The 18,112-nt window shown below is 65.7% G+C and overlaps 2 protein-coding genes across 8 annotated transcripts; one reads left to right on the forward strand and one right to left on the reverse strand.

Annotated features, from left to right (window-relative positions):
- Positions 1–8,322: 8,322 nt before the first annotated feature.
- On the reverse strand, positions 8,323–10,998 carry RASSF7 (Ras association domain family member 7). 7 transcript variants are annotated; one of them, XM_059710756.1, is made up of 6 exons: positions 10,851–10,998; positions 10,121–10,251; positions 9,263–9,975; positions 9,058–9,153; positions 8,901–8,982; positions 8,323–8,819 (listed from the first exon to the last, which is right to left on the reverse strand). In XM_059710756.1, the coding sequence occupies exons 2-6, from the start codon at positions 10,221–10,223 to the stop codon at positions 8,791–8,793; spliced, it is 1,023 nt and encodes a 340-aa protein (XP_059566739.1). In that variant the 5' UTR covers positions 10,224–10,251; positions 10,851–10,998; the 3' UTR covers positions 8,323–8,790. The 7 variants fall into 7 exon arrangements, with proteins under 7 accessions (XP_059566739.1, XP_059566733.1, XP_059566740.1 ...); XM_059710750.1 differs by having other exon boundaries at positions 8,901–9,153; XM_059710757.1 differs by lacking the exon at positions 10,851–10,998 and adding an exon at positions 10,543–10,844 and having other exon boundaries at positions 8,901–9,153.
- Positions 10,999–13,468: 2,470 nt separating this feature from the next.
- Positions 13,469–18,104, forward strand: LMNTD2 (lamin tail domain containing 2). The gene is made up of 15 exons (XM_059710923.1): positions 13,469–13,653; positions 13,745–13,903; positions 14,196–14,226; positions 14,257–14,313; positions 14,408–14,563; positions 14,844–14,915; positions 14,991–15,066; positions 15,113–15,129; positions 15,211–15,826; positions 16,467–16,533; positions 16,611–16,800; positions 16,873–16,992; positions 17,073–17,272; positions 17,499–17,763; positions 17,968–18,104. Exons 1-15 carry the CDS (start codon positions 13,469–13,471, stop codon positions 18,097–18,099), a joined length of 2,343 nt encoding a protein of 780 aa, XP_059566906.1. The 3' UTR covers positions 18,100–18,104.
- The last annotated feature ends 8 nt before the right edge of the window (positions 18,105–18,112 follow it).

Genomic DNA, 18,112 nt, shown 5'->3' on the forward strand with positions numbered 1-18,112 from the left:
CCGGAGACCCGGGTCCGGGGGGGACTCGGGGTGTCCACGCCCCCGCCGCCCCCCCGCCCGGGAGCTGGTGCAGTCCGGCCCGCGCCCGCCGCCCAGGGCGAATGGGAGCGGCCGTCCGCTCACCTGGGGCCCCGCCCCGCCCCGCCCCCGAGCGCGAGGCCCCGCCCCCGAGCGCGAGGCCCCGCCCCCGAGCGCGAGGCCCCGCCCCCGAGCGCGAGGCCCCGCCCCCAGCGGCCGCGGAGACCCGCAGCTTTGCGCCCGCGGTTCCCTCGCGGACAGAGCCTGGATGAGCCCTGGGCGCCGCTCCGGCAAGGACGACACCCCCCGCCGCGGGCCCGCCCGGTGCACACCAGAGCCCAGGGGCCGCTGTGCCTCGTGCCCCGCGTGTGTGGGACCAACGGATTCGCGCCGTGATCTATCAGCAGGGTGCACCGGGGCGCACTGAGGGGATGAGGATGGACGTGACAGAGATGGAGGGCTGCAAGTGCGGACAGCCAGGGGCCGGCGTGGCGGGGCCAGTGCAGCGTGGCAGGGCAGCGGCTCTGGGCAGCTGGAGGGTCCCGGCACGAGGACCAGCACTGGCTCATAGGATCCCCTGGGAACCACGGGGCCAGTCCGGAGGCCACTTCCGTGACCCCCTTCAGGGACCATCCTGGCCCGGGTCAAGATGGGAGCCATGCTCAGGGGAGGCCCTGGGGGGACCTGAGGACACACTTGGGACATCCCAGAAGAGACTTCTTTTCAGGGGTTGGGGCTCGTGGAAGCCGGCCAGAGGAGCGCATCCAGGAAGGGGCCTGGGTGGAGCCAGGTGGCGGCCATTGGTGACCTTCGGGACAGCAGCACGGGCGGGGGGGGGGGGGGGGCAGGGGAGCTGGAGGGCGTTTAAAGAGAATGGGGCCCTCGCCAGGTTGGCTGCTCAGTGGTTAGAGCCTGCTGACGGAAGGGTCACGGGTTTTATTTCCGTCAAGGACAGGGACCTCGGTGCAGGCTCAGCCCCAGTGGATGTGTCTCTCTCACATCGATGTGTCTCTGTGTGTGTGTCTCCGCCTCCCTTCCACTCTCTCTAAAAATCAAGGGGAGAAATATCCCCGGGTGAGGATTCACAACAACAAAAAGCCTGAGAGGCCAGTAACGGAGTAATCCAAGCACCCAGTCTTTGCCGTGGTTTTAAAAGCACAGCAAGTGGCGGTAGCCGAGGAGGGGCCACCAGAGGGCCGAGTTCTGCTTTGTTATGAGAGAGAAGAGCACCCTTACTGGGTCTGGAAAGGACTTTGCAGAAAGGAAGAGTGGAAGATGCCAGAGAGGCGGGGACCCCCACAGTGACCCCCGCTCTGTGGACCCAAGGGGCAGGGTCTGGAGAGGGTGGGCCTCAGGAGGGTTTCTCCACCTCTCTGTGCCTTCGGGCCCTGGGCCCCAGAAGAGGGGTGTTGAGGGCTGGATGGGGGGGCACAGCAGCCGCCCTCGGGTGGGGTCCGGCGTGGTAAACCCCCTCAGCTGGGAGCCTGACGTGCGCTGGCCTTCCACGCACACACCCACCTGCCCAAGACCACGCGATCGGAGGACACTGCCCAGGAGAACGTCCCAAAGGGGGCGATGGCGCCCTGCCGAGCTCCTGGGAAGGAAGTGGACAAGCTGCTCTGATCCGCTTGGAGGGGGGCCGCCCTGCTCACTGCTGGGAATTATCGTAAACACACGCACCATTGATGAGATGCAAAGAACACCGCCTGGCCCTGGCCGGTTTGGCTCAGTGGATGGACCGTCAGCCTGCGGACGGAAGGGTCCTGGGTTCGATTCCAATCAAGGGCACAAGCCCAAGTTGCAGGCTCAGTCCCCAGTAGCGGGCGTGCAGGGGGCAGCTGATCCATGATTCTCTCTCAACATTGATGTTTCTCTCTCTCTTTCTCTCTGAAATCAATAAAAATACATGAAGAAAGAAAAAGAGAGAGAGAGAGAGAGCACTGCCTTAGCAGGCATCCTTGAGCAGCGGGCAGCCTACTAGCCACGCCAACCTGTGCTCAGATGTGAGACGTGTCCCCAGGGAACTGTGCCAGAGCCCCTGGTCTGGGCTCAGACTGACACAGGTGGTACCCCTTGAGAACGGAGGCCTGTATCTGTGCCCCCCACCTACTGAAACACGCTGACACAAATACCTTAACACACACACACACACACGTGGACACCTTCCCTACACCCCTCAGTACTATCACCTCTGGCCTACCCTGACCAGCCACCCATCTGCCACCTCTCACGTGCTAGCACCAAGCAGGACACGTGGACACCCTGCCCACTTGCCCCTCACATCCCTGCACCCTGAAGTCCTTGCTGTGTCCCCACTGTGTGCAGGCACCCCTGCTCCCGTCCTCCCAGGCCCAGGCAGGCACAGACATCATGCGCACAGGAGGGTAGCTCTGGGCTGGGAGCGTCCCTGTTCTCTCCAGCCCCGGCCAGCCCTGTCCCCTGGCGTGAGGCCCGCACACACCCCCAGGCTGGAGCTGGAAGCGGACACAGGCAGGGCTGTGTGCCCTGGCTCAGGAGGGCAGTGTGTTAGTGCCTGGGGGCCTCTGTAACAAACGACCACAGATGGAGTAACCCCCTTCAGGGACCATCCTGGCCCAGGTCAAGATGGGAGGCACGCTCAGGGGAGGCGCTGGGGGAACCTGAGGACACATTTGGGACATCCCAGAAGAGACGTTTTTTTCCGGGAAAGTGATTCCCTCACAACCCTGGAAGCCAGAAGTCCAAAATCAAAGGTTGGCAGGGCCGTGCTGCCTCCCAAGTCTGTAAGGAGAGCCCTGTCTTGTCCTTCTGGGTCGGGTGCCCCAGCCGCTGCCTCTGTCTTCACGCGGCCTCCCCCTGGCTGTCTGTCTCATCTCTCGAGGGTGTGGATTGAGGCCTGCCCAGGCAATCGGGGTGACCTCACCTCAAGATCCTGGGCTTCGCCCTAACCGGTTTGGCTCAGTGGATAGAGCGTCAGCCTGCGGACTGAAGGGTCCCGGGTTCGATTCCAGTCAAGGGCATGTGCCTTGGTTGCGGGCACATCCCCAGTAGGGGGTGTGCAGGAGGCAGCTGATCAATGTTTCTCTCTCACTGATGTTTTTAACTCACTATCCCTCTCCCTTCCTTTCTGTAAAAAATCAATAAAATATATTTTAAAAAAAGATCCTGGACTTCACGAACAGACCCTTTCCCAGGGAGGCCATATTCACGGGGTTTGGCATTAGGACGCGGACATGTCTTTTTAAAAATGTACTTTTCCCCCTGGGTGGTTTGGCTCAGTGGATAGAGCGACGGCCTGCTGATTGGGTTCGATTCCAGTCGAGGGCACATGCCCGGGTTGTGGGCTTGATCCCCTGAGGGGGGAGTGTGGGAGGCTGCCGATCCATGATTCTCTCTCATCATTGATGTTTCTAACTTTCTCCCTCTCTCTTCCTCTCTTGAAATCAATCAAAAAATATATATGGCCGAAACCGGTTTGGCTCAGTGGATAGAGCGTCAGCCTGCGGACTGAAAGGTCCCAGGTTCGATTCCGGTCAAGGGCATGTACCTGGGTTGCGGGCATATCCCCAGTAGGAGATGTGCAGGAGGCAGCTGATCGATGTTCCTCTCTCATCGATGTTTCTAACTCTCTATCTCTCTCCCTTCCTCTCTGTAAAAAATCAATAAAATATATTTTTTTTAAAAAAAAAATATATATATGTACTTTTATTGATATTTAGAGAGGGGAAGGGAGAAGGAGAGATAGAAACATCGATGAGAGAGAAACATCAATCAGCTGCCTCCTGCACACCCCCCACGGGGGATGGGCTGCAACCCCAACATGTGCCCTGATGGAGAATTGAACCCTGACTTCTTGTGCAAGGGCCGACGCCCAGCCACTGAGCCACTGGACAGGCCGAACATCTTTTTGAGGGAACACCATGGAGCCCACTAGGGCGCGGGAACAGGTGCATCTGGAACTGCTGGGACTGGGGGCGCAGCTGGGGGTTGTACCAACAGGGCAAGATAGAAACTGGGAGTCACCCTGACTTCTGGCCTCCCCATGTCCGCGAGTCCCAGACTTCTTCCCTCCGAACCTCTGTCCTGTCAGCCTACCCCCGTCGGGAAGGTGTGGGCCTCCTCGGGGACCCACTTGATCCAGGGCTTGGTGACACCTCAACTTCTGACCCACTAGAGCTGACCCACTCATGGCCCTGAGCTCCTTTCCCATCCACAGGTGGCCACACCCCCCTGCACCAGCTCTCACACTCCTGAGGTCCCGGAGAGGGCAGACGCCTCCCTGGAGCCACCCAGCCCTGAGCCATCCAGGCGACAGTCTTGAAGGAAGAAATGAAGTGACTGCGATGGTGGGCTGGGTGCAGCAGTGGCGGAGCTGGGTTCGTGGCAGCTGAGCCCAGACTTACGTGGGATGCAGACAAGTCACTGGGGGCAGGGAGGCGGAGTGGGCTGGCCAGTGGAGGCAGGAGGGCAGCCAGGCGGCCAGGGTAGCTGGGGCTCTCACCCTGGGCCAAGGACCGCGGAGCCAATGGAGAGCCGAGGGGACCTTTGGAGCTGCCTGGAGCCAGGAGAGTGGGGACCCCAGGGAGGGCCAGGCTCAGGTTGATTTGAGGGAGGTGGGGGGAGGGGGAGCTCTTGCTGACCATGGAGGGGGCGCCAAAGGCTTATGAGGACCCCTGTACCAGGAAGAAAAGGGGAGCAGGCACCTCTCTGCCCAGCCAGGGGTCTGGGTGACCTGATTCTGCCTCAAGGGATCCCCGGGGCCATGGGGGCCCGAAGGGAGTGGGAAGGGAAGGGGCCTCAAGGAGTCTCTCCCTCCGGGTCCCAACCAGTTCCCTGGCTATTCATTCCTCCCCAGTGCCCGGACAGGCTGGCAACGCCAGGGGACAAGCCCACGGACCCTGGGCCCGCGCTCAGGGCTCCGAGCCTTCCCACCAGAAGGAGCCAGGGGTTTGCGGGCAAACCGGGCGGAGCCGGAGTCCACGCCAGCTCTGTCCCGCCAGCCAGGCCGCCGAGATGGGCGCGGGCGACGCGGGCAGTACGTGTGTCCCGAAGCCGAGGCCCCTCCTCGGCCGCGGCTACGTGCGCGGAGTCCCGCGGGTGCCCTGGGAGGCGCCGGCCCCCACGCGGCGGGCGGGCGGGGACGGCGCCTCGGGTGGAACCACCCGGACGGGCGGGCGGGGAGCGGCCCGCGAGGAGGGGCCGCGGCGCCCCAGGCCCCGCCCGGCAGGTGGCGGCCCCGCCCCGAGGCCGACGTGCGGAAAGGAACGCGCCGGCCGCGCCCGCGAGGGGCCGCGCGGCGGTGGGCGTGGCGTCCGCACCCCCCTCGCTCCCACTGGCTGCGGCGTGGCAGGACGGGCCCGGCCCGGCCGGCAATTGGCTGCGGGGCCCTCATATTTGCATACGGACCGGGCGCGGGGCGCGGGCGCGGGGCGGTGGGGGCGCGAGGGGGCCGCGGCCGCTGCCGAAGTTGGGCCGAGAGCCGGCGACTGCCCCGCAGCGGGGGGCGCAGGTGACGCGCTGGGGGCCCAGGCCGGCGGGCGGGGGCGCATCCCACCAGCCGCCCGCCCTCGCCAGCTGCAGGGGCTCGGACGCCCAGGTTGGAGGGGAAGGAGGGCTGGGGTGCGGGATGGCCCCTCCAGGCGCAGGGCAGCCACTGCCCACCGCACACTGCGCTGCTCCGGACCCACTGTGCGTGTGACAGCGGCTGATCTGTTCCTGGGCAGCGCGACCGCCCCGGCCCCTCTGTGACCCTGCGCTGTCGGGCAGGGGGAGGCCACACCGGGCAGGGAGAGGTGCGGGGGGGCGGGGGGGAGGGGGGCGCAGGGTGCCCCTATGGAAGGGTCTGCCTGTTTGCGCCCAGCAAACACCCAGGGTGTGGGAGAGAAAGCAGGGGCATTGAATTGAGAGGGCTCAGGCGGGAGCAGTGCCCTCTTGGAGGGAACTTTCTTCCCGTGTGTGCCAGGTGCCAGCTGTGCCGCGCTCCTGTGATGGTCTCCTGGATGTCACCACACCGAGGGCGGGTGACGACTGGAGCCTCCAGGACCGCAAGGAAGAGGACGGCAAGGCCCCATGTGTGGTGCCCAGCAGGGTACCCCTGTCCCCCTTCCAGCGGCGGGGCACCTGGTGAAGTCCGGGGCCTGAGCGCTGGGCCTGCCTCCCCTGTGGGTGCTCTCAGGTGCCCCGAGAAAACGTTGAGCGTGGAGTGTGCCCAGAGCAGTCGCCCGGTCTGCAGGGGCCGAATGCCTAGGCAGGCCCTGCCCCTCTCTGGGCAGAGGGGCTGATGGCTGGCGCCGGGCCTGCTGCTGTCCGAGGCCTGAAGGACTGGGGTGGGCTTGGACTTCGCTTTGGAAGGACCCTGTCCTGGCACTCACGGTGGTGTCACACCCAGCAGGCTGGTGGGGCCAGGGTGGGCAGGTGTCAGGGAGGCCGTGGCTGCTTTGGGGTTGGAACCAGCGGAGCTGTTTGCAGCCACTGGGCAGTGATTACTGTGGGTGACCCTCGGTGCACCCAGGTGTGTCCGCCAGCCCTCGGGGGCGCCAGGGCTGTCCTCCAGCACAGCCTGACCCTGAAGAGCAGCAGTGACCAGTGATGAGGGCTGCTCCATCCTCACTCAGGCAGGTCCTGCCTCACCTCCCTGGGGCTGGCCGGGCCTGGCTTGGTCCTGCCCTGCAATTAACCGGACATGTGGGGGGGAGCTGGGCTTTTCTTCACCTCAGCACAGCTTACATCATTGTTTTCAATGTATAAGTTAAAACTCAACAGTAAACTTCTCAGCCAGAGGTTTGCTTAGCGACCTGAAGCACCTCTGGCAACATCTGGTGGGGTGGGAGTTCATGCATCTGGGGTAGCCCCCTCTCCATGCCCCACCCCCCCGCCGCTCTCTTCGCTTCGGCGGAGAGGACCCCTTCTGAAGTGGGCTCAGAGCCTGACAGAGCCAGGAGCAGACCGGGGACAAGCCCCTCGTGGTGGCTTCAGGACAGGTGTCCCTGGAAACGGACATAGCAGACCAGGGTGGCGAGCTCAGCCAGCTCTGTGCCTGCTTCCCTTTGGGGCTGGGAGCTCATGATACCGGGGAGGGCAAGGGCTAGTCCTGCCCATCCCGTGTGTAGGATGGCCCCTGCTGGCACCTGACTTTGCCCCTGCTGCCCTGTGTGCTCAGCGTGGGAGGTGGCCCAGCTCCGTCCCACCTTCCTGAGTGTGGGTAGGGACTGTAGGCGAGGGGAGCAGGCCATGCTCCCAGCCCTTCCACCAGGACATGGCCCCATCAGCCTTTCCAGTCCAGGCTACACCCCGTGTGACCCTGTGCTTGGACCCACGGGTCAGGAACAGGCTTTTGAGCAGGGCAGTGGAAACAGGAGTGTGGCCGGGCTGGGAGCTAGCAGAGGATCCCTCCTGATGCCTGGAGCGGTCCGGCCACTCCCCATCTGTGCTGTCTCAGCGGGAAGCCCCCCCACCCCCGTCATTGCTCCCCGCAAGCTGGGCTCTTGGCTTCCTTGCTCCTGACGCTGAGGCCTTCACGGCCCCTGTGGTCTGCTCCAAAGGAAGTGGGGAGCACCAGGCCTGACTCAGGGCCACCCCAGAAGGCTGACTCCATCCCAGTGTTGCCAACCCCAAAACTCAGCCCAAACCCCCATGACCTAGGATGTCACCCTCCTGGTCCCCAGGACCGAGGCTGAGCCGGAGTTTGGGCCGTCACAGAGCTCTCTGGTCTTCACCACAGCCCTCGGAGCCGGGAGCTGCGGCCCAGCCCAGGGAAGGACTGCGAGTTGGATGGCTGCCCCGACTTCAAGGCTGCAGGCTCCCAGCAGAGGCTTCCCGCCCACCTGGGGAGCTGAGGGGGGTGTGGGGAGGCCGGCGGCCACACCCTCACGGGGCCTACAGAGCTCCTCTGGGCACAGCTCCCTGGGCCTGGCCAACCCAGGAGTCCTGGGACCCACCCCTACAAGCTCTCAGCCTTAGTCAACCTGACAGGCAGGTCTGGCATGTCCTGGAGTCCTCCTCTCCAGGGGCCACCCCAGAGTGGGCGGCAGCTCCTGCTGGGGAGGAGCAGGCCCAGGGAGAGGAGCGAGGTGGGAGAGGGTCCGATAAAACCCAAGCCAGGGCTCCAGCCTGACCGATTCCAACACCGGGCTCCGGTTGCAGAGCGCCCCTGGGGGTGCAGGGGGCGGGCATGGCAGCCTGAAACGGAAGGCCCTGGGAGACCCCTTCTTAGAGCCCTGGCTGTGGCCAGCCCCCAGCAGCTCGGGGTACTGCCCAGTGACCCTGGGTGGAGTCCCAGTGTTAGACCTCATAGACCCCGCCTAGGCCGCCTCAGGACACACTCAAGCCACTTCAGGCAATTTATTGAGGTTTCAGTGTCGTAGGGGAGGCAGCACTCACACACTCGTGTACACACACACACACACACACACACACACACTGAAGGGTGCCTCCCACACGCAAGCACAGACCCACAGATAAAAACAGCATCCACGCATCTCTGGTCCCCAACAAAGAGCTGTGGCCTTTGGGGCCTAGCAAGTTCTGAGCGGGCCATGCCCAGGCTTCTCAGGGGGCTTGGCAGACTTGGCAAGTACCAGGTGAGAGTCCTCAGCCGCCTCCTGACCCAGTTCCGGGTGTTCTGTCTCAGGTGCAGGGCCCGAGGGCTTCCACTTGCATGGGGGCACGAGTCCTCTATGGCCGCCAGTCCTTCTGTTATCCAGGCTGGGCTGCCCCTGGCTGCCCTCGCTCGTGCCATCAGAGCCCAGGGCTGGGCTGGCAGTGGACGTTCATTCCGGGCAGGGGCAGGTGCTGCTACCTCCAGCTCTGCCTCATGGGGGAAACTGTGGAGAGGACACAGGCTGAGGGGGCTGGGGGGCCACAGGAGGACCTCATCCCACCCAGAGGGGGGCAGACAGACATACCCTCTGGGCTCAGACTGGACACTAGGGCAGGACTCCGGGGGGCTCCTGGGAGGGGCTTTCCTCTGGCTGGAGGCATGAGATCCTGTGGGGAAAGCAGGTCAGCTGGGAGCTGGGCTGGGCCCCCGCCAGCCCGACCCTCCTCGGGAACCACGCTGACCTGTGTGCCGGGAGCGGCCCCTGTCTGCTGGATGAACTGCTGCAGGTTACACTGACGCAGCTCCCGGTTCAGCTCCTCGAGCTCCTGGGCCTGGGCCTGGGGCACATGGGACCCTCAGTGGGCACAGCCACGAACCTGGTCAGACCCCGAGACCAACCCCCAAATCCACCAGTGTCCAGTCCGGGTGCCAGTCCCATGAGCTCACCTGCAGGGCGTGCTCTGCAGCCTCCAGAGCCCTGCTCACCAGGGCCAGGCTGCCCTGTACCTCCGCACTCTGCCGCTCCTGGGCAGCCAGGTCCTGGCGCAGGCGTTCTGTGGCAGATGCCGTGGGCGAAGGGGGCCCAGGGGCCTCTGCAGCCTGGCAGAGCTTGTCCTCCAGGGCACGCGCCTGGGCGTCCAGGGCCTGCAGCCGGGCGGCATGCTCAGCCGTGGCCGCGCTCAGGGCCTGCAGCCGGGACTGTGCCTCCCGCTCCCGCGCCTGTTCCCTCCGCAGCTCCTGCTCCCAGAAGGCCTCCTGGCCCAGCTCTGCTGCGTTCCTCTGCACCCGCCGCTCCAGGTCCTGCAGGTCTTCGCAGGGGCTGGGCATCGGCGCGACCGAGGCCACCGGCTCAGGCAGCGCCAGGCCAGCGGCCAGCCTGGGGCACCCCGGGCTGAGGGTCAGTGCTTTCTGGGGCTCACGGCCCAGTGCTGGTCTGGGCTTCGGGGGAAGGCTGGCGCGGATTGGGCAGCGCTCAGGCGGTGGGCAGCTGTCTGAGGAGGGCCTCCCAGTGAGGCTGGGCCCTGTCCGCCGCAGGACAAACTGGACATCGCTGGCAAACTGTCCACAGGTAGCCTGGGCACCCACTGGACACTCCTGGGGCAGCAGCTGCCGTTCCTTCTCCCTGAGACGCTGCACGAGCACAAAACGGCCAGTCTGGCCTGGGGTGGGGGAGAGGGGTCAGCCTACATCCCCCCATCCCTTGTCCCCTAGGTTGAGAAGCAAGGGGAGGGCAAGAGGGATCAGCAACTAGCCCCACCCTCAGAGGGCCAGACCCCACCCCAGGTCCGCCTGGTGGGGACTCACCTATAGCTTGAGCTAGTGCGACCACCACTTCCTGACAGGTGGTCCGCTCCGAGACCCCGCAGACCACTCGCTGGATGCCGTCCACCCACACCTTCAGCTCCATGGCCCAGCCCAGAGGGCATACCCCTGTCCTGCAGGTGAGGGCCACAATGTCCAGCCCTGCCTGGCCCTCCCCCGGGCCCGTCCCTCACCCACAGAACTGGTTTGGGGCTGCCGCCCTGCTATCCTGTGCCCAGCCCTACCCGCAGGCCACACATTCCTGGGGTGGGGGCAGTCAAGACCAGCCCCCCAAAGGGGGGAACCAGTGGGCCCTCCAGGAGCACTGGAGGCTTCCCCACTTCCCAGCCTCCTCTGGCCCCGCCCCACTCCCGGAACAAGGGGAATCATTAACCAGATGCAGGACTTCCTGCCCCCCCAGTCACCTGGCGCGGAGGGCACTGCCCCTCCCGCGGGGCGCCGTCCCCAGCGCCCAGGGGCGCCCGTCCGCCAACTCTGCACCCCGCTGCCATGGGAACGCACCCTGCCCTGGGTCTGACCTCGGCCGTCCGGACCCACTGAGCCGGGAGCAGGCAGCCCCCGCCCACTCCCGCCGATCGCAGCGCTCGCTGGGGAGGCCGCCGTCCCTGCCGCGGGGCGCGCGCAGGTGTGGCCCCCACGCGCGGCCCGGCGCCGGAGCCTCTCTGTGAGGGGCCGCCGGCCTCAGGAGGCTCCCGGGCTCCGCGCGGCTCACCTGGGCGCCCGCCGGCCTCCGGGACCCGAACTCCAACTGACTCCTGCCCAGCACCCGGCGCCGCGGCAACCTGCCGCCTCCTGCGCCGCGGGAGCGTCCCTGTCCGCCACCCATTGGCCCGCCGCCCGTCCGCCAGGCCCCGCCCCGCGCGCTCCCATTGGCTTCTTGGCGCGCCCGCCCACCCCCTCGCACACGCCCATTGGCCACTTTCTTTGGGCTCCGCCTCTCCCCATTGGCTCCCCGCCCGCCCCGCCCCCCCTTCGGGCCCAGGTGTGGGCGGGGCTTGGCGGCGCGGAGTGGCCGGTGGAGCCCGGGTCCACTCACAGCCAAAGCCCGCGAGCTACGCGGAAGCGCGTGCCTGCAGCCGAGGCGCCGCGTGGGGCAGGTGTCTGGCCCCATTCCCGGGCCCACTTCCTCCGCAGCCGCCCAATCTGACGAGTCTCCCGTCTAGGGCGGGGGCCCGGGCCTGGGACCCCGCAAGCCCGCCGGCGTCCAGAGAGAACCCTGCCTGATGCGCCCCCCGCGCCAGGGTCCTTCGTCTCCTGCTCCCTCGGGGCCTGGCCGCAATCATGGGGTGCACCGGGGTCGGGGGAGTTGGGGAGCCGCCGGCCCCCTCTCGCTGCAAGCCGGGCTGACGGTGCTGGTGGGGGAAGGGGCCCATCTCCGAGACGCTGGTGACAAAGGCCCCGGGCTCTTTGAGCCTAATTCTCTCCACCCCTTCCTGTCCCTCGGGGGCCCAGCGCCCTCCTGAGCTGTGGACACGCTCCTCTGCCTGGTCAGTCCTCCTGCCCCACGGGAGAGCCCAAGTCAGCTCTTCAGCCATGGCCCCTGCCCTGGCCGGTCTGGCTCAGTGGAGAGATCATCGCCCTACAGACCGAAGGGTCCCGGGTTGGAATCCGGTCAAGGTTCCAGGTTCCTCCCTGGCCGGGGCCCAGATCGGGGTGCATGCAGGACGCAAACAATCCATGTGTTCCTCGCACATTGATATTTCTGTCTTTCCCTCTCTCTTCCTCTAAAAATCAATGGAAATCCTCGGGTGAAGATTTTAAAAAAATAACCGGTTCTGGGCCCTGACCTGTTTGGCTCAGTGGATAGAGCGTCGGCCTGCGGACTGAAGGGTCCCGGGTTCGATTCCAGTCAAGGGCATGTACCTTGGTTGTGGGCACATCCCCGGTGGGGGGTGTGCAGGAGGCAGCTGATCGATGTTCCTCTCTCATCGATGTTTCTAACTCTCTATCCTTCTTCCTTCCTCTCTGTAAAAAATCAATAAAATATATTTTTTAAAAAAAAGAACCGGTTCTGCCCTAATCAGACTGGACCCCAGGGGGGTCTTCCTGCCTGCCCGTGTTCTGTCCAACACAGGAGGTCCCACATGAACAAAAGTCGAAGGACAAAAGTCGAAGGTCTGAATAAATGTATGTTGAAAGGGTGAAGGTGGGGTGGGGGTGGGGGTGGGGGGCAAAGGCTGGAGGGCATTTGCCTTGTGGGTCAGGTCTGGGACTCACTTTCGTTCCAGGGCAGAGGGAACAGTTGTCATGATTATGGGAATGTCCCCAGGGGTCCCTCAGTGACTGAGGTGGTGGAGACGAGCAGGGGAAAGTGAGGTTTCTGGCTTGTGGGTCAGGTGGGTGGGCACTGGGCACTGGGCACTGAGAGCAGAGACGGTGCTGGCACTCTGCAAGCCCCTCCCCCAGCTTCTGGGGCCATCCACCGCTTCCTCTCCCCCTCCTGTCGGTTCAGCCCCGCGAGGTCCGAATTCTCAGAAGCGTGGCCCTGCTGTCACAGGACAGCCATACCCCCGATACTCACTGGCCGAGCTCCATGGGCAGGCGGGGAGGGCCTGTGGAGCCTCCCCAGGGCTGGCTGGGGGTGTTGGGCTGAATGAGGCCGTAGCAGGCCTGCTGGGCCCTCGGTGTACCCCGGACCTTCAGAAGTTGCTTTGGGCTTCTCCTTCAGGCTGGACCAGCCCTCCTGGAGGAGGAGGTGGGGGGCCTGGGGCTCACTCTGGGCCATGGTCTGGGTCTCCCTGGAGGCTCCTGGTAACAAACAGCCCCTCCCTTTCTGGGTGCTGGTATCCATGGCAATGCTACAGAGCCTTTCTCTCCCCCGGCCTGCTTGGATTTCAGGCCTCAGGTGAGTGTCAGGGGTAGGGCCCTGGGTCTGGGTGGTGGGGGTGGGGTGGTGGGGGGACATGGGCATTGTGGGTAAAGGACCAGACCCTCTGGGACCCTTGCTGTAGGCTGGGGTGGGTACCTCAGATCCTGGAGGGCAGAGCTCTTAGTGTGGAGACCACAGAGAATGTATGAAAACGTAGGCGACGTTGCCTAGAGGTGTGTCCTGCTGCCCTGGCTGGCCTGGTCGGAAACACAAAGGTGTGGACACCCACGTGACCCACCGTCTGCTGTCCCCTGGAGTAGACACACACACACACACACACACACACACACACACACACACACACGGGCCTCCTTGGAGAGCCACCCCAGGGGTGCTGCCTGGGGCTGTCAGACACACACGCGCCTGTGGCTCTGGCTGAGGAGAGCCCTGGGGGGATGCGTGCACCTGTCATACAGGGCAGACACCCCCCACTCCTCTCAGCTCCTCCGAGAACATCGAAAATGGCCCCCGAGTCTTGCCCAGAGGCTGGAGAGGCCGAGGAAGAGGCTCTCCCCTCTCCTGTGGGCAGAGAGGCCGTCAGCAGCCCGCTGGAGCCTCCAGAGGACACACCCGCAGACCTGGTCGCTCCCGCCAGCCTGAAGGACACCAAGGCCAGCTCCACACAAGCGGCCTCCGTCAACCCGCCGTAAGGAGGGAAGGGAGAGGTGGCCAGCCACTAAAAACCAGGCCCGCCGGAAGGTAGGGCCTGATAGGCAGCTGGGGTGCCGGCTTTGCAGACTGGCCCCCGAGTCCCTGGATCCACACACACTGCGGCTGCTGTGGAGACAGCGGGAACTGGAGATCCAGGCCCTGCGGTTCCTCCGGAACCAGGGGAACCAGCGGGATGTCCGGCGCTCCCGCGTCCTGCTCGAGGTGGCCAGGCTTCCACCGCAGAGGTAGCAGCGACCAGCTCGGCCAGCCCGGCCCAGCCCTGGTCTGGCCCTAACTGCTGGTTCTGCCTGACCCCACCCCAACCCCAACCACTGAGGCTGACCAAGAACCCAACCCGATCCCAGCCCTGACCCTTATTCTGACCTTGGCCTCTTGCCTGACCCTAATCCCCCACCCTCATCCTGAAAGACTTGATATCCTCTCAGGCTGGACTGGCCTGTGCCCTGGGGCCCCTCCCCCCCCCTGCTTGACTGCCAACCCAGTCGTGGGGGCCACTGAGCTCGCCCCTTCTCCCAGGAGCTATCACAATCAGGAAAAGCCCCTGCAGGTCAAGCCCCTGCAGGACAAGCCCCTGCAGATCCAGGTCCAGAAGCTGGCTCTGGAGCTAAAACAGCAAAAGGAACAGGCCCAGCTGGTGAGAGGACCTGGGGGTTGGGCAGGGGGTGGCTTTGGAGAGAGGCGCGGGGTCGGAGAAGGCCCCACCTGCCCTGTGGGCTCTCCTGGGGCAGGAGAAAAAGAACCTGGAGGAGAAGCTGGAGCAGACGAAGACCGTGGTGCAGCAGCTGGAGGCCCAGCTGGAGGTCTTGCACAAGTCCTGCCTCGTGAAGCTGGCCAGCTCCTCCTGGGTGGGCCGCATGCTGAGGTCATCCACCGGCAGCGTGGAGGTGCGTCCGCCTGGCCCCCCCTCCGGCCTCCCAGCCCAGCCTGCCCAGATTTGAGCTCTTGCTGGGGGGCTCTGGCCTGCTGGGGAAGCCCGCCCCGCCTCAGGCTGCCTCGGACGGTGGCCTGAGACAGGGAGGAACCGCAAGCCCAGGGGTCCGGGCCCACCTGTCACTCAGCAAGTGTCTGCCTCAGGTGCTGGGGAGGCCGGAGGGGAGAGATGTCTTGGGGGGACAGGTGCCCTCCCCCCAGCCCCTGCCCACTGGCCTCCGGCCCCTCTTGCAGGTGGTGACCGCGGAGACCCTGCTGGACCTCAGTGACCCCTCTGAAAATGATGAGGCCTCCCCTGCTCAGGAGGTGAGCCAGGTCCCTCACGGGCATCCATGGCCCTGGCGGGAGGGGTGGGCCACATGCCTGTTGCTTCGTGGGCAGGGTTTCCGGCTGGAGGATGTGGACTGGAACGCCATCGCCCATCGATTCCCCAACCTCTTGGCCAACATGCAGTCGAGCTCGGATTTCAAGTGACTGCGCTGGGCAGGGAGGGACTCCCCCAGGGGCCTGGGAAGGGAAGGCTGGCCCAGCCCAAGCACCACCCTCAGGGGCCCTGGACAAGTCACTTGAGTCTTTTGGGAGTCAGTTCTCTGATCTCTAGGACAGGGTAGGGGATGCAGGGAAGGGCCCCCGGCTTGCCAAGAGCCCTTTTCCCAGGCTGGGTCCTGGGGCCCTGGACAACAACTTGGGGTGCCCCGCCTACCGTGGGGAGGCAAGCTGGGGGCAGGGCTGGGTCCCGGAGCAGTCGCCCCCCACAGCTAGTGAGCAGACTGTGGCCTGCAGGCGCAACTCACGCCGGCAGACCCTGCAGCTCCCATCTGGCTCACCACCTGAAGAAAGTAGCTCCAGGGTGGACAAACCTGAAGAAAGTGGCTCCGGGTTGAGCAAACTGCCCAAGGAGTCTTTTCGCAAGAGTGTGGAGTGGAGCTCCCTGCCCCTCGTGGGCACCAGCAGCTCGGGGAGCTCTGAATCTGACGCTCGCCGCGGCATGCAGAAGGTGACAGGGCACCCGCCCTTGGCGCCAGGCCACATTTCTCACGAGGAGGTAGAGTCTCGGCACCACAGTTCCATCCGGAGCTCTCAGGACTCCCATGCCAGGAGCTCCATCAGGGGCCCACAGGACATCCCTGCCAGGAGCTCCATCAGGGGGTCGCAGGACTCTCGGGCTGGCAGCTTCCTCCGGAGTTCCATCAGGGACTGGAAGGCCGAGTCTAAAGGTGGCTGGGGCGGGCCTCCCTGTTTTCTCCCTTCCGCCCTGCAGGGCCCTGGCGATCTCTGCCCAGTGCCCTAAATGAGGCACCCCAACCTCCTTCCGCCTCTCTGTAGGGATTAGGGCAGCGGTTCTCAACCCGTGGGTCGCGACTCCTTTGGGGGTCAAACGACCCTTTCACAGGGGTCGCCTAAGACCATCGGAAAACACAGATATAATTACATAGTTTTTGTAATTAATCACGATGCTTTAATTATGTTCAATGTGTAACCATGAAAATACATCCTGCGTATCAGATATTTACATGACGATTCATAACAGTGGCAAAATTACAGTTATGAAGTAGCCACGAAAATACTTTTATGGTTGGGGGTCACCACAACATGGGGAACTGTGTTAAAGGGTCGCGGCGTTAGGAAGGTTGAGAACCGCTGGATGAGGGGGTCTTGCAGGCCTCCGTGCTCTGGCTGGAACCCCTCCCAGTACCAGGAGCTTCTCCTCTGCTCCCCTCGGCCCCAGGGTCCCGCCACCCCTCCTGAGCTGGACCTGACCCCTGGCGCCGCAGGCCAGGTGGCCTCGCAGGCGATGTCCCCAGAAGACGCCCGGTCTAGGGTCCCGCTCCCAAACCGGCCTCCCCTCTCCCGCAGACCGGCTGGGCCCGGTGCACAAGGCCCGCGTCGTGTCCGACCACTGGCAGCTGTCGCACCCCTGGAGGTGAGGGCGGCGCGGGGCGGGGGGCAGGAGCCGGTCTCCCCGCAGGAGGGGGCCCTGACCAGCCGCTCCCGCCGCAGCCGGAAGGGCTCCTGCGTGAAGATCGCGGCCGTGAACCTTCGCGAGCGGTTCATCTGCGTCCTCAACCAGTCCGTGGAGGAGACGGTCGACCTGGGCGGCTTCACGCTGCAGCAGCTGGAGCACGACTTCCCCGTGTACCTGTACCGCTTCCCGCCGCGCACGCTGCTGGCGCCGCAGCACCACGTCACGGTACGCCCCGCGCCCCCCGCGCCCGCGCGCGCCCGCCCCGCGCGCCTCACCCGCGCCCGGCGCCGTCCCCAGGTCTGGGGCAAGGGGTCCGGCAGCGCCAAGAAGCCGATGCCCTCGTCCGTGGGCTGGGGACCCCGCCACGTCCGCTCCCGCCGCAGCTTGGTGACTCTGCTCCTGAGCCCCAAAGGCGAGGTCGGTGCGGGTCCGGCCGGGAGGCTGGGGGGGTGGGGGGCTCGCGGGGCGGGGTGACCGAGCGCCCGGCCCGCCCGCAGCTCCTCAGTGAGCACCAGGCTCCGCACAGCGTGACGCCCGCCACGAACACCCTCGACGACCACACCAACTTGTCCATCGACTGCTTCCCGCTCCCGGAGGCGCAGCCTGGGGACGACACTCCCGAGCAGGGGCGCCCGCCCCGAACCCCGCGCAACCGTCGGGCGCCCAAGGCCCGGGCCCGGAGCCGCCGGAGGCCGAGGTGGGGACCGCGGGTCCCTCGATCTCCGCCTCTTCCCCAGGCTCTGCCCCCCAAACGTCCCCCAGACCCGATAGGACCGCCCCCTACTTCCGCAGTCCGGCCCTCGCCAGGCCGGCCCCGGGTCATTCAGGGGTCCCCCCTGAACGCCCTTCCCAGCCCTGTGCCCGCCGGGACCGCCCCTTGATTGCGGGCGGCGCGGGCCCTCACCACCCGCTCGCCCCACCAGGACCCGGGTCCCGCTGCCGCGCCTGACCCCCAGCAAGCTCCTCGGCCCCGGGGAGGTGCCGGCGCCCCCCGAGCGCGCAGAGGCCGACGCGCGGGAGCCTCTGCCCGCCATCCCCCGTGAGCGTGCGGCAGGTGAGGAGGGAGGGGCGGCCCGGCAGGATGGGCGAGGCCGGGCGACGCCCCCTTCACCCTTGTCCCACGCAGAGGACGGGCCGGACCTCGCAGACTGTCAGGAAGGGAAGGAGCACAAGGAGCACAGGGTCCGGGTGAGACCGCCCGCCCCTCTCCGCGCAGCCCCGCCCCCACCTCCCCGCCCCGTGCATCTCCCTTCCCGCCCAGGCCCCGCCCTTCTCCGTGCAACCTCGCCCCGCCCTCTAACCGCCCCTCCCTCCGGGCCCCGCCCCCATCATAGCCCCTCCCACCGGCCCCGCCCGCCCGCCGGGGGCGCCCCTCACGCCCGCGCCCCCCAGGTGTGCCAGAAGACCGTGGACCGGGACTGCCCGATCGTGGAACTGTCGGTGCAGAGCATGGCCGAGAAAAGATTCGGTTTCCGCCTCCTTAGCTGCCCGCCCATTCCCGTCAACGTGTGTCGGCCGGTGTAGAGCCGGGCTCGGG

The sequence above is a fragment of the Myotis daubentonii genome, chromosome 9 (assembly GCF_963259705.1).
Source record: "Myotis daubentonii chromosome 9, mMyoDau2.1, whole genome shotgun sequence".
Classification (NCBI taxonomy): Eukaryota; Metazoa; Chordata; class Mammalia; order Chiroptera; family Vespertilionidae; genus Myotis; species Myotis daubentonii.

Excerpts from the sequence above, each read along its gene's own strand:
- RASSF7 (XM_059710750.1), bottom strand. The coding sequence starts at position 10,223 with ATGGAGCTGAAGGTGTGGGTGGACGGCATCCAGCGAGTGGTCTGCGGG. Across the intron at positions 9,154-9,262 it reads CTGCAGAGCACGCCCTGCAG|GCCCAGGCCCAGGAGCTCGA; the intron begins GTGAGCTCATGG and ends CATGTGCCCCAG. Across the intron at positions 8,820-8,900 it reads GTCCAGTCTGAGCCCAGAGG|TTTCCCCCATGAGGCAGAGC; the intron begins GTATGTCTGTCT and ends TCCTCTCCACAG.
- LMNTD2 (XM_059710923.1), top strand. The coding sequence starts at position 13,469 with ATGGCCCCCGAGTCTTGCCCAGAGGCTGGAGAGGCCGAGGAAGAGGCT. Across the intron at positions 13,654-13,744 it reads GCGGCCTCCGTCAACCCGCC|ACTGGCCCCCGAGTCCCTGG; the intron begins GTAAGGAGGGAA and ends CCGGCTTTGCAG. Across the intron at positions 16,801-16,872 it reads CGCCGCAGCACCACGTCACG|GTCTGGGGCAAGGGGTCCGG; the intron begins GTACGCCCCGCG and ends CGCCGTCCCCAG.